Source organism: Salvelinus alpinus, chromosome 18 (assembly GCF_045679555.1).
Source record: "Salvelinus alpinus chromosome 18, SLU_Salpinus.1, whole genome shotgun sequence".
Taxonomy (NCBI): Eukaryota; Metazoa; Chordata; class Actinopteri; order Salmoniformes; family Salmonidae; genus Salvelinus; species Salvelinus alpinus.
The window spans coordinates 42,700,700-42,725,884 of NC_092103.1; the positions used below are offsets into that span (position 1 = coordinate 42,700,700).

The 25,185-nt window shown below is 41.6% G+C and overlaps 1 protein-coding gene across 3 annotated transcripts in view; it reads left to right on the plus strand.

Moving 5' to 3' along the window:
• pam (peptidylglycine alpha-amidating monooxygenase) overlaps positions 1 to 25,185 on the plus strand; it is a 134,370-nt gene that overhangs the window by 89,703 nt on the left and 19,482 nt on the right. For 2 of the 3 annotated variants that reach the window (XM_071351930.1, XM_071351929.1), the window contains 8 exons: positions 3,785 to 4,093; positions 6,789 to 6,918; positions 16,111 to 16,227; positions 16,430 to 16,502; positions 17,669 to 17,879; positions 18,897 to 19,100; positions 20,753 to 20,874; positions 23,055 to 23,151. In XM_071351930.1, coding sequence (XP_071208031.1) covers positions 3,785 to 4,093; positions 6,789 to 6,918; positions 16,111 to 16,227; positions 16,430 to 16,502; positions 17,669 to 17,879; positions 18,897 to 19,100; positions 20,753 to 20,874; positions 23,055 to 23,151 — 1,263 coding nt within the window. The remainder of the gene's footprint in view (positions 1 to 3,784; positions 4,094 to 6,788; positions 6,919 to 16,110; positions 16,228 to 16,429; positions 16,503 to 17,668; positions 17,880 to 18,896; positions 19,101 to 20,752; positions 20,875 to 23,054; positions 23,152 to 25,185) is intronic. The other variant, XM_071351931.1, reaches the window with a different exon arrangement.

Below are 25,185 nucleotides of genomic sequence, written 5' to 3' on the forward strand. Positions count from 1 at the left end.
CTATATTTTCCTTTGCTGTTATTAGGACACAAATCCACTGGCTGTCATTCAGGGCTTCTGGTGTTGTCTGTGTGTGTTTGCCGATCCTGCCTCTGATGAATGGGCTCAATAAATAAGGAGCAGCTACAGTTCATATATCACAGTGGGTGGAGCTCAACTACTGTACGTGTGTGTCTCTGTACATTAAAGAGGACTCCCTCAACCGATAAAGACAGAAAAAAAGGTGTTTATGAGAGATTATTGTTGGAATTGAGCTACACCTTTTGAAGGAAGCGCTCTTAAACACACAGGGGATGACTAATCAAGAGAACGGATAACAGTGATAATCTTTTTCCTGATGATACAACACTGTAGCATTCTGTTATCAGCACCAAACTAGTTTAAAGGGGAGGAAACAAGAGTTTTTACTCAACATTATAACAACAGTGTGGTGAAAGTAGTTACGATCTGGTTACCTTTAAGTATAAACATAGTCCATGTTTTTTAGTTATTACATATTTATTAATGACCTTATTTCTGGATATCTTCTAAACTACCAACAATGCCCTATTTCTCAACATCATATGGAGGATCTACTCTGTGCTACCAAGTTCGTATGCTAGCTCGGTAGCTAGTTCAAGCTGGCTAATGTTAGCCACTAGCCATACTAGCATGTACGCTGTATGGCTAGTAACAAAAATATAAACACAACATGCAACAATTTCTCAATGAGTGACATGTCTGGAGAGTATGACGTCCATGGAAGAACTGGGACATTTTCAGCTTGCAGGAATTGTGTGCAGATCCTTGTGACATGCGGCCGTGTATTATCATTCTGAAACATGAGATGATGGCGGCGGATGAATGGTACGACAATGGGTCTCAGGATCTCGTGTACGGTATCTCTGTGCATTCAAATTGCCATCAATAACATGCAATTGTGTTCGTTGTCCGTAGCTTATGCCTGCCCATACAATAACCCGACCGCCACCATGGGGCACTCTGTTCACAACGTTGACATCAGCAAACCGCTGGCCCAGCCTGCTTCCCCCTCACTTTGGTTGCTAACTCAGCCTGCCCTCTTTTAAACGTTTTACCATCAGATGGGCCCCAGCCATCAATCTGTAAGTCTCTGCTCTCTCTTTGCTTTTAATCTGCGCTTATGTTTTGGTTGTGTTGTGTTAGTTGTGTTCTAGCTGGTCTCCAGTAGTTGAGCTTTAGTTTGCCAACCATAACCGTAGTGGTTGACTAGGCTAATAGTTAAATAGTGAACTTTAGCTGGCTGGCTAGCTAGCTGCTGGCTAAAATAACTGCATATAGCTAACATTCTTTGATAAATTAAGCTGTAAGCTAGGTGTTGACTCATGCACTGCTAACGTAACGTTAGTAGCCTGGTAGGGCTAAAGTTAGCAGGCTAACGTTAGCAGGTTAGTTGGCTAGCAACCTTTCAAGTTGATTTCTAACAATTCAAAAGTATTTGCTGAACATTTTAATTAAAACCAGTAGTCATGAGTGGAAACGATTTGGTTTAATTTGAAGTTATACATTTGAAGTTATTTCTGTTGGAGTTTGCATTATAGTGGATAGGCTGGCTTGCCGGGTCCTCCATATTACACCAATCCCCGGAAAACATTTTCCGACATTTTCTTTTTCATTCTTCTGAATTCTGATTAGCTTTATGTCATAACTCGAAAAAAGAAAAGTGAGGTCTTGGGACTTTTGATGCATATACTAATACAAATGTTTGTTACATCTGGTTACATTTATGCTACCTAACCTTTAATATGAACCTATTAAAAAACGGGCAGAAGCCTCTTCTTTGAAATGCAGTGTGTGTGTGTTTGTGCAGCTATGCAGTATGTCAGAGTTCAGTGCCATTGTCTTTATGGGATGTGATTGCTGTTCTTGCTTTCAGATGTGACCTTTTTACGCTGAGAAATTGATTATATGCCGCCGTAGATGTAGGGTGGCTTTCCAGAATACATAGTGGTCTGAGACACTGTCACTTCCCGTCGCAGCTGTTAATGCAATGAGTGATCGCACACACACAGCGATCCATTCAGAACACTCCCTGCCACCCGTTGGCTAGCTTGGTGAAGGATTTAGGCCTAGCCTAGATGGCAGTTTAACGTAGGCATACCTAAGAAGATATCATAACCATAGTATTCTGTATTGTGTACAGGATGTATGTGGTCTGTTAGTCTTTTTGAGATTTATTTGTAGTACAATAATATGAGAAAGGGTTGTAACATTTTATGTACTGTGCATTTCTATGTACTGTGCATTTAGCCACAGCAAAGGATAGTACCAAAAATGTTACAACCCCCTACTGGTCAAAATGCTGTGAGTTAAAGGAAAGGTTCACCCATTTTGAATGTTATATAGTTTTTATGCATCGCTGAGTGATGTTCTATCGATTCCCTGGGTCATTTCATGTTTTCACGTGTACCTGAGTTATTGGCATTCAAGCGGACAGCAATTCGGCTGGTATGATGTAGCACTGTGATAAAGTCTCTCTCACTACACTGGAAGTTAATAGGAATACGACTTTTACATTGTGAAAACGTCTATCATACATGTCAGATTTCAATACTGGCTGATGTCATAACTCGGGAGGATGTCTTCTCATATTTTTAGCGATATTCCTACCTGAGAACTTTGTAATTTAATGGAGGGTACATTCTTCCTATCTGTCTGTCTCTTTAGTCCAGGGTGCATTGCTAGGTGCCATTGTCAGAGATATTATAGAAAGGAGATTGGAATAAAATGAAAGAAGGAGCGTATAATGCCCCACCCAGCAGGCTGTCGACCAATCGCGTTCCCGTTGTCATGCTGCGTCACGCAGTTGCTAAGCTATTGGTCAAGCATTCCCTTCTCAAAGTATGTCGATAAACGTGCCTATTTTCCTCGAAAGTATGTAATGTCACAATTCCAAAGCTAGACGATATTACAGACAGCAAGTTAATTATCTCACATCTCTGTAAAGATTTGTAATGTTGTACTTCTTGGTGATGAAATTTGTGCTAATGTTGGGTTTTTGAGCTAGCGCCCAATAGACTCCCGTTCACGCGCTACTTGTCCCAGAATCACCCAGAATGCACCGTGCGGCCTATTGACGTAGCATGGGCAATGTTTTCCATCTCCTCAAAAGTATGTCTGCCGTTGCAAATGTTAGACTCCACTCTGTGAGGCATCTTCAGGTTGAACATGGTGAGATTGGGGACTCCTAAATTGATAGTGCAGTTTTTTTAGGTGATTTTACAGCTAACTAGCTACTTTACATGCTGATATTATCTTTGGTGTTATTGTGTGTAGCTATGTTTGCTAGCTAGCTAGCCAGCCAGCCCGTAGGGAGAGCATTACATAGTTGACTTGAGCTGCAAAGATTTCCACAACGATTTTCCATGTTGTTACCAACCTTATTATTACGCCAAAATTAAACATTTGTTCTCAAAAAATATTGTTCTCACATATTAGTGTTATTTAACACTGTAAATTAAAGGAATGAGTGGTTTTTGGTGTATTTTTCCGTTAAGATTTGTAAATTTACAATTTTTTAAATTTTGCCAGCTATCCTTTTAACTAACGGTCCGATTGCATGCTATATCACACCTACCTTTGTCTGTGTTTCCTGCTAACACCTTGTTCCAGCTGCGTAGCAACACTATCTAGAATGGAATGCACTTACACTTCTCCTCCTTCCTCTCCGCACCTGTATTCACACTTCCCATGTTTCCCCTTTTCTTTCTTTCCCTTCCCTTTCCCCTCCTTTTGTCTGCCTATCTGTCTCTCTGTCTGTGTGCAGGTGACTTCTATTCCCTTCTGTCCAAACTCCTAGGCGAGAGCGAGGACGTAGTACACGTGCATAAGTATACGCCCGGCGAGGCGCAGAGTGCCCAGGCCAAACTGGTGGCTCAGATTGATAGCATAATTCAAAAGAAGGACCTGGGCTGGCCCAGTCCCAGGCTAGGCTTCCTGGACAGAGAGGATGCTATACTGGTGAGGGACAGAGTGCACAAGTTTCACCAGTTAGAGGCTACGGCCAGGCCTCCCGGGAGCACGCTAATGCCAGCTAACGGCCTGGTCGAGATTGACGATGATGATGAAGAAGAAGGTGGGTTTTCCGGGAGGGTGACATCAACCGTGTTTGGAAGACGTTTTTTTTGCTTTGGCATGTTTCAATTCCAAGGCATGCCCTTATGTGATTATAATTTTTTAAACTTTTTATTTATTTATTCCCATGTCCTCCCATTTCATTGCACTCATTAATCAGGTATTGTGAGGGTCCGCATAATCACCCAGTGTTGGCGCTATAGCCTACATGCTGATGAGACTGGAAGTGTAGCTGGTCCAGGGATAACTTTAGGCTCTGAACAAACTGGTTCAGATTAAGAGACATGCAGCAAAGGCTGATTCCAGACCAGTGTTTAGCATGCCCAATTTTGGCTCAATTCTCAGAGGTGATTTGATTGATTGATTGAGTTATGGATTGAAATTATAAGACCATTTGTTAAAAATACACACAGTACATAAGGGCGCTCCGCCACGTACTATTTTTAAGAAAATCATTAAGATTAACACAAAGCTTAAAGGAGTTGAAATAAGACTAGTTTAGGACTTCCTGGTGTCTTTCTCTGCCCTTTGTAACATCCCTCTCTTTGTTGTTAAAACAAAGCTTGCTGACAGCTGCAAAAAAAATCTAATTGAACGTTTCGCATGAGTAGGTTCCCTTACTCAATACCAATTGAGTTGTTTTTTTGTCTTTTGTACCAACCAGCTGTTAGTGGGGCGGAGCTCTTGTTGTGACTTGCTCAATTCCAGTTTCCATGTCAAATCTCAAACGACATCAGGGATGCGTCCTATCGGCCCGCCCGTCCCGGCTCTATCAATCCGGTGTGGAAAATCCAATTACCAACACAAACTGGTGTAAATTAATTTGATTTCATGCATCTGCTCCTGTTTTTGGGGGCGGTGGAGAGAAGACCAGTTGGAGCGCCTTGTTGTCTCCCGGCCAGACTTTAACCAACTAATTGCCATTCCTCACCACATCATACCGTGAATTATTCATACAGCAGAGAGGCTTTCAGCTGTTTGTCTGAGGGTTGGTGCCCCAGTCATACCTTTGAGTGCAGAAACTGCCTAGGGAAGTCAGCCAGCGTGGAATGGAGTTGCAGGCAGTGAATGTTGGCATATTGAACATCGACTGGGTCGTGTGGTATTTGAAGATGTAAATGTGTGTTTTTCTGTGAAAGAGGACTTCTGGGAAATACCAGTAGGATATTTGAAAAGGGCTTATGTTCTATATGACGTCTTCATATTCATTACGTAAACCCGGCATAAGCACTTTACATAATCATTCATTACTTGTCATGAATCGAATTGAAGTAAACTTTTTTTTGTTTTGAATGTGAAACCCTTTTAAGGCTTTGGCCTAGCAACTTTTCAACCACGTTTTAAGCACATACTAAATCCACTCAATGATTTTTGATTGAAAATGCCATCCCAGCGACATGATAGGTTTTTTTCAATCATCGAACCGTTTTAATAAGGCGAAGAATTGTTCTGAGGTGTTCACTACGCCTGATTGCTTATCCAGTGCTTGTGTTTACGTTCAACTGAACGTTTGACCTTTTGACCCCATTTACTGTACTGTAATGCCTTCTAGCCAACTGTCATTCCAACCTACAATTCACAAAGTCTCTCTTGCAGCCGTTGATGTTGTTTTGTTTTTATTTATCAGAAGTTTGCAGAGTATGTTTGTGGTTGTGTGCGACATGCTCACGCTTCATTATTCTGTAGATTAATATGATTACATGCATCATTACATGTTATTGCACTCTGCTCTGTCTTATTAGCCCTATAATGAAAACCTCAATGTGGTTTCATTTCATTAGCTAAACTGTTGCAGTTCATTTTTATCCAATGCTAGCAATTTCGAAAATGTTTTTGGTCGAGGGCCATAAGACATGCTTAACATAAGCTTTGTCTCATTATGTGTTTACTTATATCTAGTAATTGTCGACAGTGAATGGTCTTTGGCCTAGTTACCATATCAACGAGAGAAGAGCACGAGCAGGAAAATCCACTCAAGCAACTAAATGTGAATAGATTTTTCAGGCTAATGCGTCAATAGTAGCCAGAAGTGTGTTTACATACACTTCCGTTCGACTCACAGCAACCTTTTATTTGAGCTCAGCGGCCTATCATCCTCCACTGTCCTCAAGCAATTCCAAAAATGGTGTCTTGCTGAATGCAGATATTTTTATTTAACCTACATTTATTTAGGAAGTCCCATTTGAAGTCAGAATACTTATTTTACAAGGGAGACCTGGCAATGTACAGTGTGTGTTAAATCATTCCACTTTAGATTAATCCAAACTATTAGCAGATTATCTAGATTAGGAAACAGTGGGTGATGACGTGAGAAAAGAGATCATTGCACCGGGGCGGCTAGGAATCTCTTTGGTTTACATTACCCCATGCTAGCGAACGACTTGCCAGATGTCATTTTTCCCCTCCTTTGAAATGACCCTATGGCATTGTTAAGCTGACCACAGGTTTCTGGCGTTCCTCTCTCTCTCTCTGTGTGTGTGTGTGTGTGTGTGTGTGTGTGTGTGTGTGTGTGTGTGTGTGTGTGTGTGTGTGTGTGTGTGTGTGTGTGTGTGTGTGTGTGTGTGTGTGTGTGTGTGTGTGTGTGTGTGTGTGTGTGTGTGTGTGTGTGTGTGTGTGCTTGTGTGTGTGTGGTGTGTGTGTGTGTGTGTGTGTGTGTGTGTGTGTGTGTGTGTGTGTGTGTGTGTGTGTGTGTGTAGAGCACCATCTGGACGAGGTGACGGACTGGCCAGAGAGCCCACTCCAGCTGGGTCAGGTGTCCGGTTTGGCCCTGGACTCAGACGACAACCTGGTCATCTTCCACAGGGGAGACCACCAATGGGGGGTCAAGTAAGTAGCTATGATGATGTTACATATACAGTCTGTGGCCAAAAGTTTTGAGAATGACACAAATATTAATTTCCACAAAGTTTGCTGCTTCAGTGTCTTTAGATATTTTTGTCAGTTGTTACTATGGAATACTGAAGTATAATTACAAGCATTTCATAAGTGTCAAAGGCTTTTATTGACAATTACATGAAGTTGATGCAAAGAGTCAATATTTGCAGTGTTGACCCTTCTTTTTCAAGACCTCTGCTATCCACTCTGGCATGCTGTCAATTAACTTCTGGGCCGCATCCTGACTGATGGCAGCCCATTCTTGCATAATCAATGCTTGGAGTTTGTCAGAATTTGTGGGGTTTTGTTTGTCCACCCGCCTCTTGAGGATTGACCACAAGTTCTCAATGGGATTAAGGTCTGGGGAGTTTCCTGGCCATGGACCCAAAATATTGATGTTTTGTTCCCCGAGCCATTTAGTTATCACTTTTGCCTTATGGCAAGGTGCTCCATCATGCTGGAAAAGGCATTGTTCATCACCAAACTGTTCCTGGATGGTTGGGAGAAGTTGTTCTCGGAGGATGTGATGGTCCCATTCTTTATTCATGGCCGTGTTCTTAGGCAAATTGTGAGTGAGCCCACTACCTTGGCTGAGAAGCAACCCCACACATGAATGGTCTCAGGATGCTTTACTGTTGGCATGACACAGGACTGATGGTAGTGCTCACTTTGTATTCTCCGGACAAGCTTTTTTCTGGATGCCCCAAACAATCGGAAAGGGGATTCATCAGAGAAAATGACTTTACCCCAGTCCTCAGCAGTCCAATCCCTGTACCTTTTGCAGAATATCAGTCTGTCCCTGATGTTTTTCCTGGAGAGAAGTGGCTTCTTTGCTGCACTTCTTGACACCAGGCCATCCTCCAAAAGTCTTCGCCTCACTGTGCGTGCAGATGCGCTCACCCTCCTGCTGCCATTCCTGAGCAAGCTCTGTACTGGTGGTGCCCCGATCCAGCAGCTGAATCAACTTTAGGAGACGGTCCTGGCGCTTGCTGGACTTTCTTGTGCGCCCTGAAGCCTTCTTCACAACAATTGAGCCGCTCTCCTTGAAGTTCTTGATGATCCGATAAATGGTTGATTTAGGTGCAATCTTACTGGCAGCAATATCCTTGCCTGTGAAGCCCTTTTTGTGCAAAGCAATGATGACGGCACGTGTTCCCTTGCAGGTAACCATGGTTGACAGAGGAAGAACAATGATTCCAAGCACCACCCTCCTTTTGGAGCTTCCAGTCTGTTATTCGAACTCAATCAGCATGACAGAGTGATCTCCAGCCTTGTCCTCGTCAACTGATGTCAGCTGGTCCTTTTGTGGCAGGGCTGAAATGCAGTGGAAATGTTTTTGGGGGATTCAGTTTATTTGCATGGTAAAGAGGGACTTTGCAATTAATTGCAATTCATCTGATCACTCTTCATAACATTCTGGAGTATATGCAAATTGCCATCATACAGACTGAGGCAGCAGACTTTGTGAAAAACAATATTTGTGTCATTCTCAAAACTTTTGGCCACGACTGTACTGTTATACTGTTTCCCTACTGTAATGTTTATCTGAGAGAGGACAACTGTCTTCTTTATTTAACCAGAAAGATCTCTTAAAGATGCACTCCGGGATCTTAAGCACAACAAATTCATAACATATTGCCCAAATTGGGTAAAGTAGTACACAAAAAACGGGGACCCGTTTTGAGAGTACTTCTTTAAAGTTATACTCTGTTTCAAGAGATACCTGGCAAGAATGTCAGTAAAGAAATATATTACAGTGTGTACTGAGGCCAAACACAACACAAACACCTCTCTCAAAGACAAAAACTTTTACAGTTTGCATTCAGTGTTTCCCCTAAATGCATTGAGAAGCGGGGCACCGCCGCTGCTAAATCGTGGCTGCCACTGCAAAAAAATTGTTTGCAGGAAACTAGCATTAAAACTGTCAAATGTTCTCTCCTCCATGGCAAAATGTGTAGATGTGCTTTAAAACAGCAACATATTGTCTCTGCTGCCAAGAGAAGGGCCTCTAAAATCGTGCCATTGCCCTGTCTCCTAGAGATGAACGTACTTTGGTGCGAAAAGTGCAAATCAATCCAAGAACAACAATTGTGAAGACGCTGGCGGAAACGGGTACAAAAGTATCTAAATCCACAGTCAAACGAGTCCTATATCGACATAACCTGAAGGCCGCTCGGCAAGGAAGAAGCCACTACTTCAAAACCGACATAAAAAAGCCAGAATACGGTTTGCAACTGCACATGGGGACAAAGATTGTACTTTTTGGAGAAATGTCTTCTGGTCAGATGAAACGAAAATAGATCTGTTTGGCCATAATGACCATTGCTATGTTTGGAGGATAAAGGGGGAGGCTTGCAAGCCGAAGAACACCATCCCAACCGTGAAGCACGGGGGTGGCAGCATCATGTTGTGGGGGTGCTTTGCTGCAGGAGGGATTGATGCACTTCACAAAATAGATGGCATCATGAGGCAGGAAAATTATGTGGATATATTGATATATATATCATCTCAAGACATCAGTCAGGAAGTTAAAGCTTGGTCGCAAATGTGTCTTCCAAATGGACAATAACCCCAAGCGTACTTCCAAAGTTGTGGCAAAATGGCTAAAGGACAACAAAGTCAAGGTATTGGAGTGGCCATCACAAAGCCCTGACCTCAAAATTATAGAATATTTGTGGGCAGAACTAAAAAAACGTGTGCGAGCAAGGAGGCCTACAAACCTGACTCGGTTACACCAGCTCTGTCAGGAGGAATGGGCCAAAATTAACCCAACTTATTGTGGGAAGCTTGTGGAAGGCTACCCAAAACATTTGACCCAAGTTAAACAATTTAAAGGCAATGCTACCGAATACTAATTGAGTGTATGTGAACTTCAGACCCACTGGGAATGTGATGAAAGAAATGAAAGCTGAAATAAATCATTCTCTCTACTATTATTCTGACATTTCACATTCTTAAACTATAGTGGTGATCCTAACTGATCTAAGACGGGGATTTTTTTTTACTGGGATTAAATGTCAGGAATTAAATGTATTTGGCTAAGGTGTATGTAAACGTCTGACTTCAACTGTAGATGATTGTTGAGTTGCTACTCAGTGAAAAGTCCCAGCCATACATATCGCACTATTTCAAAATACAAACTCTCATTTAGTAATCAAATGATCAACTTAATTGAGTGAACAACAGTAGGCCTATAGCCTATCTTGTTGGCACCAGCGGATAGCATCGGCCATGCCCCTGGTGAGTGCTCACTGCGCATAGTCACTCTTTGTCAGCGTTGGTTCAGTGCCACTTAAAAGTTAGTTTTTGGACAATGGACGTCATATTCATTTAGTGTCTCCCCTTATACTGCGCTCTAACTGCAGTTACACTGCAAAATTACTGCAGTAAAAGATAAATAATATTTGGGACGTAGTATTTGCAGCATACTGCAGCTACACTGCAGTCTGACTGCAATCTTTTTTTCGTAAAGGTAGTGTTAGGGTTCGTTCCTTTCGTCCTTGTCAATCATTGGTTCATTGGTGAAATTAGCATTATGACAATATCTTTAATTAAATAATTCAAAAACCTTTATTAATGTAATTGCAGACAGAAGTTGACAAACAGGAACATAGCACGCATGTTTCTGAGTAAGTTCTGCATCAAACAAAAGGTCTCAAGTTGTTTTATTAAACCGAAGTCCCGCCTTAGTGATGTCACTGACTACGTCATTACCTTTTTACTCCTGAGATCAAAACCCTGCATCCATAGCTATACAAACATAGAGTTTCAGTGTTTATCTAAAAGCTAGGCAATAAATGTCCCCTCCCCAAAGTAGATTTATTGTGGAATGTCTGACTAGTCTCTTATCTCCCACACTCCACTGCAGAGTTCTGTCTCAGTCACACATTTATAAGAGAGGTCTTCTTTATATAAGAGAGAGAAAGAGCAAACAACTGTGGACGAATTCTAAAACTATATAAAGAATATATTTGTAGTTAATCTGTTGTCTCGGATCCTATAAATGTAAGGAGGGAGGAGTCTTATAACCCCTCTCCTTCTATTACTAAAACATAAGCATAATCAATTATTCTAATACACATCAAACATTTTGGTACAACCCTTTTCATGACCCCTAGGTGAACCCTACAGTAGGAATTGTAGGCTATCTTACCTAAGTCGGCAAATGCAATGATGTATATGGAATGCTTTATAGTAAAAGGTGCATTTTTATGGTGAAAATGTGCTCCCCCAAACTTGGAACTCACGCTCTGCCTATGCATAGGCTAGTGATTTTGCTGTTCGTTACTTGTCTTGTTGGCTGAGGTAAAGTAAATGTGGACAGTTATGCCGCGTTCACGTGCTAGTCGGAACTAGGAAACTCAGTAATGTTTGACTCGCTAATAGGTTGTAGTTAAACACGTGCCGGGTTCAACCAGTTAGCAAGATGGATATTTCCGAGGTTTTCCTAGTTCCGACTAGCATGTGAATGCGGCATAACAGTCCACACTTACTTTCCCTCAGCCAACAAGAGGCGTCATTCTAACGCCTTCAAAGTGCGCGGTAAGGACACACGTCATTGCCTCCTCGATTTGCATGTTCCTTTAAGACTAATTACCATAATCTTAATGTGATTTCTGTCATTCTGATCACCGTGGGTGGATGCCCTAATCAGGTTACCGGTACACGTCTCAAATGTCCGGTAAATTAAAATGCTGCCGGTCAAATGTCCAACGCCACATTTTCATAACGGAAACTCTGACCCACACACTTTGTCACCGCTGCTGGAAAAAAACCCTCGGGAAAACATTGGCATTGTCTTGCATTGCAACACTTCCAAGTCTAATCTTTAGAAAGCTGGAAATCGATGTTCCTGGTGTCATGAATATTTCAGTCTATTGGAGATTAATATTCAGACAATGATACCATTTCCTCTCATCTCGGTCTATTGGAGATTAATATTCAGACAATGATACCATTTCCTCTCATCTCGGTCTATTGGTGCTTAATATTCAGACAATGACACCATTTCCTCATCTCGGTCTATTGGTGCTTAATATTCAGACAATGACACCATTTCCTCTCATCTCGGTCTATTGGTGCTTAATATTCAGACAATGACACCATTTCCTCTCATCTCGGTCTATTGGTGCTTAATATTCAGACAATGACACCATTTCCTCTCATCTCGGTCTATTGGAGATTAATATTCAGACAATGACACCATTTCCTCTCATCTCGGTCTATTGGAGATTAATATTCAGACAATGACACCATTTCATCTCATCACAGTCTATTGTGAAGTGCTCCATACAACTACTCAGACATTTTGTACTTTATCAGACTGTCAGCGATGTCCAAATACTCTTAAATGGACTTTTGGACTGGAGATAATTTAGACCTATCACCTATGTCTATTTACCCTCATCCATTCAGATCAGTGGTGAATGGAATACAAGGGGGACAAGTAATTTAGGAGTGTTGGGATATTGCCCCCTGTCTGTCAATGGAATACAAGGGGGACAAGTAATTTAAGAGTGTTGGGATATTTTCCCTGGTCTGTCCACCGTGCAAACAAACTGCAAACAAACTGACTTCTGAGATTCGCTCCAGGCACAGGCACAAACCAGTTTAGCGAGGCTGAGGTAATGGATAATTGCAAATAGATCGTCAGTTAGTGAAGTCCCTTCTTTCAAATGATCCAGTCTCACTTTCCTCCAAATCAGATAAGACTTTTATGTAGATAGTGGTGCATCCCTGTGTGTGTGGGTGTGTCCTAAATGGAACCCTATTCCCTATTTAGTGCACTACTTTTGCCCAGGGCCCACTATGTCGGGAATAAGGTGCAGTTTGGGATGCAGCCTGTGTCTCTTGATGTATAGCAGGCTGAGCCCAAGGTTCCTTCTGTCCTTATGTTTCAAACGGTTTGTTTTGTTCAGAGGGAGCAGTAGGGATACTGACTGGACTCAGTAATTGGGGCACTGTGTTCCTCCAGTGTTCAGGGTTGTAACCTGTCACTAGGCCAGGAATATCCCGACCCCCACCCCCATGCAAATTCAAACCTCTCCCAGGTCTCTGATTAGCATAAATAGGCAGGCTATCTGGGCAAAGTGATGAGAGTGAAGACGCCATCGGCTTTGGTGATGTGTTTAAAAAAAAAAAAAAAAAAGGGGTCTGAATTCATGATTGTAACTTTTGGTAACAGTAAACAGGTTTTCCATCCAACCTTTTTATGTGAGTAAAGTACATGTCGGATAAAACATTTAATGAAGACAAATGTCGATAAAACAAAATACACTAGACAAGGTGGGATTGTTTTGTGTCGGTACAATGAATTATGCGAGAAATGTTGGTGGAAGCACTTTTATGGCACAACAACCATCATATCGAAGTAAACTTGGGAGTGGACTGTCCACACATGTTGTGTGGTCCTCCCGCTACGACTCATCAGGAACGCATGCAGTTTATTAGGCTTCAGATTAAATACATTATGATGAACTTCACAGGGTGGTGAAAGTGCACAGTGATGAGTTTGATGCTCCTTTCCAATAAATATCCAGGGTCTTATTCTGGTGACTTGATAATGGATTCTTGGCTGCCGTTTGACTTTTGTTCAAAATAATAATCCCATCGTGTAGGATATACGTGCGCTGTAGCAAACACGTGCTAATATCAGAGTTTGCACACTCGCTATATAACGCAATATTTATTGTGAGAAAACCATCAGTACAGTTGAAAATGCGATGGAAACCCATTTAACTTGTATTTTTTATTCGATACATGTGAATTTAACTGCAAAAGGTATTGTATGTGGACTACATCATCACGCACAGCACTTTATCTGCAACATGTCAATTTGATGGAAACACATCTCTGGAGGGAAAATGTGGATTTTATATGAAAATCGGTTGCCAATTGGATGGAAACCTAGCTAGTGTAGTATAGGGATCACATATTAGGCACTAATTTGCAGTTTATTTGCAGTGTGTATAGAAATAGCTTATTAGGCATTTATCTTAATATCAGCAATTTACTAGGCCTTGAATTGATGACAATACTGAATTTATAATAGTTGGTGAGCTTAGTCCACTTTTATGAAATCAGTTTGTGATAATGGTGAGTGTAAGTATGGACTTGTTTCACTCCCCTTAAGCAACATGTTTTTAAAGTAAACAAGAGCATAGACATTTTTGTCACTGTTTTTAAATTTATCGTTGTAAAAAGCGTAGTGAAAAAGATTCACATTGGGAAAACATGTTTTTTTAACGACAAAACCATGCCATGTATTTCTAAATACACATGACTCAATTATCCTAATAATATTTTAACCTTTATTTAACTAGGCAAGTCAGTTAAGAAGAAATTCTTATGTAGAATGACGGCCTACCCCGGCCAAACCCAGACGACGCTGGGTCAATTGAGCGCCGCTCTATGGGACTCCCGATCACGGCCGGTGATACAGCCTGGATTCGAACCAGGGTCTGTAGTGATGCTTCTAGCACTGCGATGCAGTGCCTTAGACCGCTGCACCACTCAGTCTCAATTAGCCTAATCATAGCCTGGCTTCTGAGCTTCCCTCTTCCTAGTGCTGACCATGACCATATCAGAGCCAATTTGAAGGGCCTAATTAGTTATCCCAGTGCATGTGTCCAGCTCCAGTGATGTGGCCCATATCAATTACAGGAATGTGCAATATTAAAGGTAGAATATGCAGAAATCGTGCCGCCATTTCCTGGTTGCTAAAATTCTAATAGTTCCCCTAATTTCAGTTTGTGACAAAACAAGCAATGTATAGAGAATCATTGTACCATCTAAACCGCTGTGAAATATATTTGCAATAACCCCAAATGTTGTATTTTTAGCTTGTTTGAAACTGGTCTACAAAACCGAAAATGAAAGACTACGTAAAACTAAACTTAAGAACGGGAATCATAGAGAGAGTGCACATAGAACATATCTTACTGCTTCTTAGACTTTCTTTCAATGAGAATGACAGATCTATAACTACATTTCTATGTGAATTTGGTCTTGTCGCCCAAAAAGTTACATATTATAGCTTTAAAATATATATATTTTTAAAACTTATTTTAGTGTTTTGTTCATTAGTCCACTTTATATGGTTTCAGAAAAATGTGCTTGTCAACAGTTAAGTTGTAACTAACTTTCAGTACAAATCAAAAATTGTCATGACATACTAAAATATGTTTTAGAAGAAAAATATCCCTTTAACTGGCCAAGACTCTCCCTGTGAAATAACATACATTTTATGAGCCGCCGACGTGAGCCACCATGCGCTAACAGGCAAAATCTAATTCCGCTAACTGCCCTTGCCTCAGTACTCTTCTTAAGACTGGAGCCAGATGAGAGGGGAAATGAATTAGCTAGGTCATTAGGTGAGAACGGATAGTCCCTCTCTATATCAGTCATCAGTATACACCCCAGCTACCGTTCGTTATTTACTGCTATCCTACCTTAAAATCTTCATCAAAAGGTCAAAAGTTCAGGGATGTGAACAAATGTGTCCCTGGTGGTGTTCATTGACGTACGCAGTTTTGTTTCATAGACTAGATAGAGGCGTGATTTATTATATATTCTGTGCTTACTCCACTATAGGGACATTACTGAGTTTGTTAGGTATAAGGCATTGTTTTTCCATCGAGGAGTCCACAGGGAGTTTGAGGATAAAAGTGAGGGATCGGGAAACCAAGAGAGAAAGTTGGAGTCCTCTGTTATTTTTCGGGGAATTCCAGAAGGGACTGATTATAGCAGGGACTCAGGAAGAGTTCAATGTATTTGTTGAAGTATTTGGGATTGTTTGAGTGAATCATTAGTATGATTTTGTCACTTTTGTGTCCATGGCGCCTCCCCCTTAGATGGAAACCTCCTGATTTAAGTAATAGCATTCCCCTTCAAACAAACAAAACAAATATGACTTGCCGAGTCATCACATTTGGGTTGTTATACATTGATTTGAGTGACTGCGTCCCAAATGGCACCCTATTCCCTATATAGTACACTACTTTCGACCAAGGGCTCTGGTCAAAAGTAGTTCATGATACAGTAGGTAATAGGGAGCCGTTTGGGGCGCCCAACACCTTTGTTGTCTCAGACAATTTTATACGTTTTCTCTGTATTTTAACACAAGTCATTCTCCCTCCGTTGCAGCTCCTTCGACAACAGCGGCAAATACCAGCAGCAGTCCCTGGGTCCCATTCAACAGTCCACCATTCTCGTGGTGGATCCCGTCAAAGGCAGCGTACTCAAGGCCTCCGGAAGAAATATGTAAGAAGCGTTACCACCGCAGTGCAAACTAGGGCAATTAGGCGTTTTGAGACCTAATAGTGGTCTTACGTAATGAACACACAGGCTTTGTCCAAAATGGCACCCTTATTCCTTATGTAGTGCACTAAGTAGACTCCTAGGACGTGATGTTGTTGTCTTCATTCAAAGCATTTAAGGAGTGTTTTCTCCGTGTTCTCGGCAGGTTTTACTTGCCTCATGGAATCACCACGGACAAGGACAACAACTACTGGGTCACGGACGTGGCGCTTCATCAGGTGAGAACCATAGTGTTCACATCCTCACTGGCCTTCGTCAGGTGAGAACCATAGTGTTCACATCCTCACTGGCCTTCATCAGGTGAGAACCATAGTGTTCACATCCTCACTGGCCTTCGTCAGGTGAGAACCATAGTGTTCACATCCTCACTGGCCTTCATCAGGTGAGAACCATAGTGTTCACATCCTCACTGGCCTTCATCAGGTGAGAACCATAGTGTTCACATCCTCACTGGCCTTCGTCAGGTGAGAACCATAGTGTTCACATCCTCACTGGCCTTCGTCAGGTGAGAACCATAGTGTTCACATCCTCACTGGCCTTCATCAGGTGAGAACCATAGTGTTCACATCCTCACTGGCCTTCGTCAGGTGAGAACCATAGTGTTCACATCCTCACTGGCCTTCATCAGGTGAGAACCATAGTGTTCACATCCTCACTGGCCTTCGTCAGGTGAGAACCATAGTGTTCACATCCTCACTGGTCTTCGTCAGGTGAGAACCATAGTGTTCACATCCTCACTGGCCTTCGTCAGGTGAGAACCATAGTGTTCACATCCTCACTGGCCTTCGTCAGGTGAGAACCATAGTGTTCACATCCTCACTGGCCTTCATCAGGTGAGAACCATAGTGTTGACATCCTCACTGGCCATATGAAATGTGTCTGATTGAGCCGGCATATGCTACCATATGCAATGTCTGATTGAGCCGGCATATTCTACCATATGAAATGTGTCTGATTGAGCCGGCATATGCTACCATATGCAATGTTTCTGATTGAGCCGGCATATGCTACCATATGCAATGTTTCTGATTGAGCCTGCATATGCTACCATATGCAAGGTTTCTGATTGAGCCGGCATATTCTACCATATGGTATGAAAGGGGCTCATTTGTCATGTACCAAGACCCACTAGAGAAAAACCAATGAGTTGTACTGTTGTTCCATTTGGCTTTAGTGATCATAAGGCAAGGAGTTTTTCCTGAGAACATGACCTAACCAGGAAACACTCTGGACCCTATATAACAAGTCAACATACTTCCGTACCAAATGGCACCCTGTTCCCTAGTGCACTACTTTTGACCAGTTCCCTATAGAAATAGGGTGCCATTTGGGACATAGCCTTTGCCTTTCGTAGTGTACAACATACGGTGTCCCCCTCACCTAGGTGTTCAAACTGAGCAGCGATGGCCGGGACAAGCCCCTGGTTGTGCTGGGAGAGGCCTTTGAACCAGGAAGTGACAAAGAGCACTTCTGCAAGCCCACCGACGTGGCGGTGGACCCTGTGACCGGGAACGTGTACGTGTCAGACGGATACTGCAATGCCAGGATACTTAAGTTCTCACCCGAGGGAAAATACCTGTCACACTGGGGAGCAGGTTTGTAGTACATGCTCCAGACGTGCGCATGTTTGCACACACACACACACACACACACACACACACACACACACACACACACACACACACACACACACACAGACACACACATTCAGACAAACATGACCACACACACAATGAAAGATTTATTGGCAGTTTGTTTGAAGCGAAGGCCATGTCAGGCTCAGCTTGACAAAATGTGTTTGAATCTGTATTGATTTACCTGTAATAGCATGCCAATATTTTCTGCTGATGTGGCTGCTGTGCACTCCTCTTCATTACCCCTGGTGCAGTACATCACAACGGTGCTTTTACGGTAAATCATTCAATAGGCCTTAGAGGACATGCAGTGGCTGAAGACCTCTACACACTTCTATCTAGTGGGAGCACAGGTTATTTACAGTATCTGGAGTACCTAGAGAAATATCAAATGCACTTCTATCCACACACTCCCATCTTATTCTCCCAATTCTCCTTTCAAATATTCAATAACAATTGTGCCAAAAGAAACTGGGTATAGTGAATATATTAAGACACAGTAATAATTTGAGCTGAGTTAGACACAGTAGTTCAAGACCAGACCAACTCCATGTTTTAACGTTGACATGGTGGTGGGAGGGTTCTGCTGGGTCACGGATTCCGTGGTTAGGAACATTGTTTTGCACATCTTGTTGGTCCCAAGAACATTCACCATGCTCTAAGGAGGTAACACCAGCGTAGAGATAGAGGACTCGTCTTTGTGTCTGTGACAGCATGAGCAGCGGGTTATAAAACAGGTTATATCTATCTGGAGTCCTCTATCTCCATGGTAACACCACGAAATGTCTGGGCCCCAATGTTCTCAGACAAAGTGAATCGAAGTGATTCTCTTTGATTCACAGTTGTCTTTGAATTGTTCTGGGTCATATTCACTAGGCACGAAACTCAAGAAAACAGTCCCAAACGGGGATACACACCATTTTTAAACATTTTGTTACGCTGTGCCCTAATGAACATGACCCTGTTCTTCCCTCTCAGGCTCGTCAGACAGAAGGAGAAGGGTCCAGTTCCGAATCCCACACAGCCTGGTGTTTCTGCCTGAAAGGCGGGAGCTGTGCGTGGCCGACCGGGAGAATGGACGCATCCAGTGCTTTGTCGCTGAATCCGGGGAATTCGTCAAGGAGATCAAGAAGCAAGAGTTTGGAGGGGAAGTGTTTGCCATCTCCTACGCACCTGTGCATGGTGAGGTCCGGTGTGGTTTTAGAAATAGAATATAACACCTATTATCTCTATGGTTATGGTTAGAGAATAGAACACATTATCTCTATGGTTATGGTTAGAGAATAGAACACCTATTATCGTTATGGTTAGAGAATAGAAGACCTATTATCTCTATGGTTAGAGAATAGAACACCTATTATCTCTATGGTTATGGTTAGAGAATAGAAGACCTATTATCTCTATGGTTAGAGAATAGAACACCTATTATCTCTATGGTTAGAGAATAGAACACCTATTATCTCTATGGTTATGGTTAGAGAATAGAACACCTATTATCTCTATGGTTAGAGAATAGAACACCTATTATCTCTATGGTTATGGTTAGAGAATAGAACACCTATTATCTCTATGGTTAGAGAATAGAACACCTATTATCTCTATGGTTATGGTTAGAGAATAGAACACCTATTATCTCTATGGTTATGGGTAGAGAATAGAACACTAAATCTGTGTGTTATATCTCTATGGCAGGGATGGGCAACTTGCGCCCCACCTTTTGAAGGCCGTTGGATCAATTTCCACAAAAATAAACAGTATAATTTTTTTTGTTTGTTTATTTATTTTGGGGGTGGAACTCATTCAGGGTTTCAACTTACTGTTGAGAGTTAGAATAGTAGGAATACAGAAGGTGCACTTTTAAAATGTGGTTGTGCATCAGCAGTCTTTCTCTTATGTCAGTCACTGACAGTCACTCAATTAGCCCTTATCAGCTAAAATTTTTAGATTGCTAAGTTTTTTAGCAGCCAGCTATCTAAACTTGTTATAATGGTCAAATTACCGGCCGGGGGTCCCCCCATTTGATTTTGTTAGTCAGTCTCACTCAGACATCATATTAAAAAAACTGCAAACATTTCTCTTCACCCCATGGCAAAATTATTAGAATTGCATGAAACTAGTTCGAAAATTGCTAAATCTTCTTTCTGTCCCATGGCAAAATGTGTAGAATTGCAGCAAACTTGCTTTAAAACTGAAACATTTTCTCTACACTCCATGGCAAAATGTGTAGAATCAACAACAAAAAAATCCTATTGTTTTTGTGTGACCCCGATCAAAGTTGCCCATTCCTGCGCTTTGGTTAGGGGTAAAGAATAGAACACCAAATCTGTGTTATATCTCTATGGTTATGGCTATGTCATATTCACAGGGATTTCTTTTCTGGGAATAATTCAGGTGTAAAATTGTTAAAACCATACATCACACTAGCAGTCCACTTTATATCGGTTGCCAGTGTGTTTTATTCGAGGAAAATTAGACACCAACATCTTAGAGAAATGATACATCCACATCCCCACAATAAACCCACTTCATTTCATCTGCACACTGTAAGGTCTTTCCTAGAGCCAGCTAATTGCACCATTTCACTTTGAAACAAACGGTTTTGTGATGCCGACTTTCATGTTGCATGTACATTAGGCAGCGCGACGCAAGTCTTCAAAGGGGAAAATCCATATTTATGTGCCTGTTCCCTTAACCCGTGTGTGTGTGTGTGTGTGTGTGTGTGTGTGTGTGTGTGTGTGTGTGTGTGTGTGTGTGTGTGTGTGTGTGTGTGTGTGTGTGTGTGTGTGTGTGTGTGTGTGTGTGTGTGCTTGCGCGCCTTATGCAAATGTATCCAGGTGGTCTGATCTACGCTGTGAATGGGGAATCTGCGTACGGGCGCTCTGCCCCTCTCAAAGGCTTTGTAATTAATTATTCAACCAAAGAGATCCTGGATGACTTCAGCCCAGAAAACGCACAGGTTGGTTACGGATGGGAGGGAGGGCTCTGCTGCAAACACAACCATTTTTCTACAAACCAGAGCAGCAATAAATAACAGTATTGAACATCCTTCTGATTCAATCAGCATGTACCGTTAATAAGTAAATAAATAAAGAGTGGTCTCTCTGGTCTAATGATGTCTCCATTTTGACCCTTTTGGCTTTTCATAACAAAGCTGCTAGACATTTAGTTGCTTGTAGAGTAGCTGCTAAATAGCTAGTGTATTTCAGTGTACATTTACATCTTAGTCATTTAGAAAAACTCTCTTATCCAGAGCCACTTACAGTAGTGAGTGCATTCATTTTCAGACTTTTTTGTGCTGGTCCCCCGTGGGTATCGAACGAGCACTCTATAACAGGCTTGTTATAGCCACTAGTACAGTACGTCTTCACTACCTTCAGGATAACGACCCTGGACAAATGCAATAAAGCTTAAAGCTGCAATATGTCATTTTTGGGGCGACCTGACCAAATCCACATAGAAATGTAAGTTATAGATCTGTCATTCTCATTGAAAGCAAGTCTAAGAAGCGGTAGATATGTTCTATGCATGCTTTTTCTATGCTTTCCGTTTTTATACATCATTTGCGTCTTTTACTTTTGGTTTTGTACACCATATTCTTGGATCAACAAGGACAGTTATGGTCTTATGTTGATGGGATAACCTGCTTGACTGAGGAGGCTCTCTGGACACGAACCACAGAGGGAGCTCTGTACCAAGCAATCACCTTAATTCCTGTTACCTCAATCACTATCAGGCACTTCACACACCAGTCAAAGATTGGAATTATCTGAAATCTTATCTGCCTATTGAGCTGTAGAGCAAGCAAAGAAAATAGTTATTGATCTCCATTGACGGTACGTGATTTGTCTAATACAGTAGGGTGGCAGGTAGCCTAGTGGTTAGAGTGTTGGGCCAGTAACTGAAAGGTTGCTGGATCGAATCCCTGAGCTGAGAAGGTAAAAATTTGTCGTTCTGCCCCTGAGCAAGGCAGTTAACCCACTGTTCCCCGGACACCGAAGACGTGGGTGTAGATTTAAGGCAGCTCCCTGCACCTCTCTGATTCAGAGGGGTTGGGTTAAATATAGAAGACACATTTCAGTTGAAGTCATTCAGTTGTACAACTGACTAGGTATCAACAGCATTGTTTTGTTGTTGCTGGAACTCAAATGAGATTCTGCCTACAAACGTTAGAGTCACTGGCAGAATGTTTACACGTGATAGTTGGGATCAGACTTAAAGGCATTGTCCATCCAAATTTCAACATGGCATATTGGTTTCCTGTAAGCAGTGTATGGATATGGTTAGACAGCAATCCATGCTTTGGTTTTGTCCATTGACTGCTTACAGGGTAAGTAAACCAATGTAAATGTGTGAATTGGGTGAACTTTCCTTTTAAAAGCTTTGGTCTGACAATGGCTCCACCTATTATGAGATGGATCTACACCCTCGTCTCTGACTACTTGAGCCACTTAAAGTGATTGTGTCATCTTCTTCCAGGAGAGTTAATCATTCTTCCTATCCCTGTCTGGCCAGCCCTGATGCATGACTACCTGATTTAGTGCATCTGAGCTAATCAGATGCCAGCAGGGAATTTCATTAAAACGGCAATAAAATAAAGATCTGCCTTCCGTATCGCTTGGGGTTGGTTTCTGTGTGCCAAGTCTAGTGGGGTTTGTCTTTGTCGTCTATCTTTTGATTTATCTCGATTTAGATCTGACTGTTACTTTATCAGTGAATCTATGCATACGACTTGAAGGGCTCCCGAGTGGCGCAGTGGTCTAAGGCGCTACATCTCAGTGTTAGAGGCGTCACTACAGACCCTGGTTTGATTCCAGGCTGTATCACAACCGGCTGTGATTGGGAGTCCCAAAGTGCGGCGCGCAATTGGCCCAGCGTCGTCCAGGTTAGAGTTTAGCCAGTGTAGGCCGTCATTGTAAATAAGAATTTGTTCTTAACTGACTTGTCTAGTTAAATAAAGGTTAAATAAATAAATAAAAAACGATATGTTTACATTTTGATTACTTTAAGTTTCATCTCATTGACTGAAGACATAATGAGTATTAAGTCTTGCATAATCTAGACTGTATTAAAGTACGGAATAGATGATTGTTTTTGAATGGCTATACTAACTACAGTGTGTCTTCCCTCTGTTTGCAGGAGTTTGGAATGCCCCACGACATTGTTGTAACCAAAGATGGGCGTGTCTTTGTAGGAGATGCAGCCACAGACTCCGTGCTAAAGTTCTCCTCTGACAGTAAGTCAACTTTAACCAAAGTATTTTCATTTGATACTTCTATTCCAGATTATCCAGGATGTCTCATTAAGAAAATTGAATTAGATTAACCTTTCGACTATGAAATTAAACCTCTTAGATGTTAAGTCCCCCATATGGTTCTGGGCCGGTTCCGAATGACATTTTGGTGTCCAAAGCGCTGTGTGAACGCCGTAGGGTCCGTGCCTTATAATGCCAGAAAGCCCCATCTGTCTGTTCTCTGCTTCCACTCTCCCGGCGGAGCTGACTTGAAGTGTCAGGTTTCAGAACCTACATTTGCGTAGGGAATGACGTGCCACATTTTCTGGCCTATCCAGCCAAGCCTGGGTGACGGCATTTGAACGGTGACAGTCTCACAAGTCCAGGCACTGTGGTTTCATCTCACTGTGATATTCTCAGCCATTAGAGGTCTCAACATAAAAAAATACTAAATCATTTCCTAGAATTTAAACAAACACTTGAATGGTGTCTCTTTGCCGCTCAATGGGACGTTTAGGAGAAAATTATTATATGTGCCAATATTGTAGTCACTAAGTATGATCATATTTATTTTGCAGTTATAAGAAATGTGAAATCTTATAGCTAGTTGTTTATAATTTGATTGTTACTATATTTAGAAAACATTTGTCATTTCAAGCCCTATTGCCCCACTTTTGTTGAATTGGGAAAATAAACACATGATTTTTCATATTTTCATGATATTTGTACAAGAGGTCGGCATGGCAGATTAATTGGGGCCGATTTCAAGTTTTCATAACAATCGGTAATTGGCATTTTTTGACGCCGATTATGGCCGATTACATTGCATTCCAGTAGGAAACTGCGTGGCAGGCTGACCACCTGTTGTGCAGCAGGGAGCCAAGGAAAGTTGCTAGCTAGCATTAAACTTATCTTATATTAAACAATCGATCTTCACATAATCACTAGTTAACTACACATAGTTGATGATATTACTAGGTTAACTAGCTTGTCCTGCGTTGCATATAATCAATGCGGTGCCTGTTAATTTATCATTGAATCACAGCCTACTTCGCCAAACTGGTGATAATTTAACAAAGGCACATTCGCGAAAAAGCACAGTCGTTGCACGAGTGTACCTAACCATAAACATCTTTTGCCATTCTTAAAATCAATACACAGAAGTATATATTTTTTAAACCTGCCTTTTTAATTTAAAAGAAATTCATGTTAGCATGCAATATTAACTAGGGAAATCGTGTCACTTCTCTTGCGTCCATTGCACGCAGAGTCAGTGTATATGCAACAGTTTGGGCCGCCTGGCTCGTTGCGAACTAATTTGCCAGAATTTTACATAATTATTACATAACATTGAAGGTTGTGCAGTGTAACAGCAATATTTAGACTTAGGGTTGCCACCCGTTCGATAAAATACGGAACAGTTCCGTATTTTACTGAAAGAATAATCGTTTTGTTTTATGAAATTATAGTTTCCGGATTTGACCATATTAATGACCAAAGGCTCGTATTTCTGTGTTTATTATATTATAATTAATTAATCTATTTGATAGAGTAGTCTGACTGAGCGGTGGCAGGCGGAAGCAGACTCGTAGGCATTCATTCAAACTTTACTGCGTTTGCCAGCAGCTCTTAGAAATGCTTGCTTCACAGCGCTGTTTATGACTTTAAGCCTAATATTTCTTCACTGGGAATATTGAACCACTATGTTCTTGAGCTTGTGCACTCAAACGTGAGTACACCTCAGCAATTTATAACTATTTTTACCAGCAAGGGGAGTTTCAGACCTTTTTAAAACTATGCAACATTACTAGTTATTCTTTATGGCCATCTCATGAAAAATAATTACGTTTGGGTATATCTATTTAGGCAGAAATCTAAATCTTGCCCTATCATTCAAGATTTATTAAGGGATTTCAGGCATGAATTAGTGGACTATTGGAGTGACATTAAAAATTGTTATATGGGACTAATAACAAGATAAACAATGTAGGGCATACGGGATCTGTGAAATGTGTATAGGTGCGGAGCTTTTGTGAA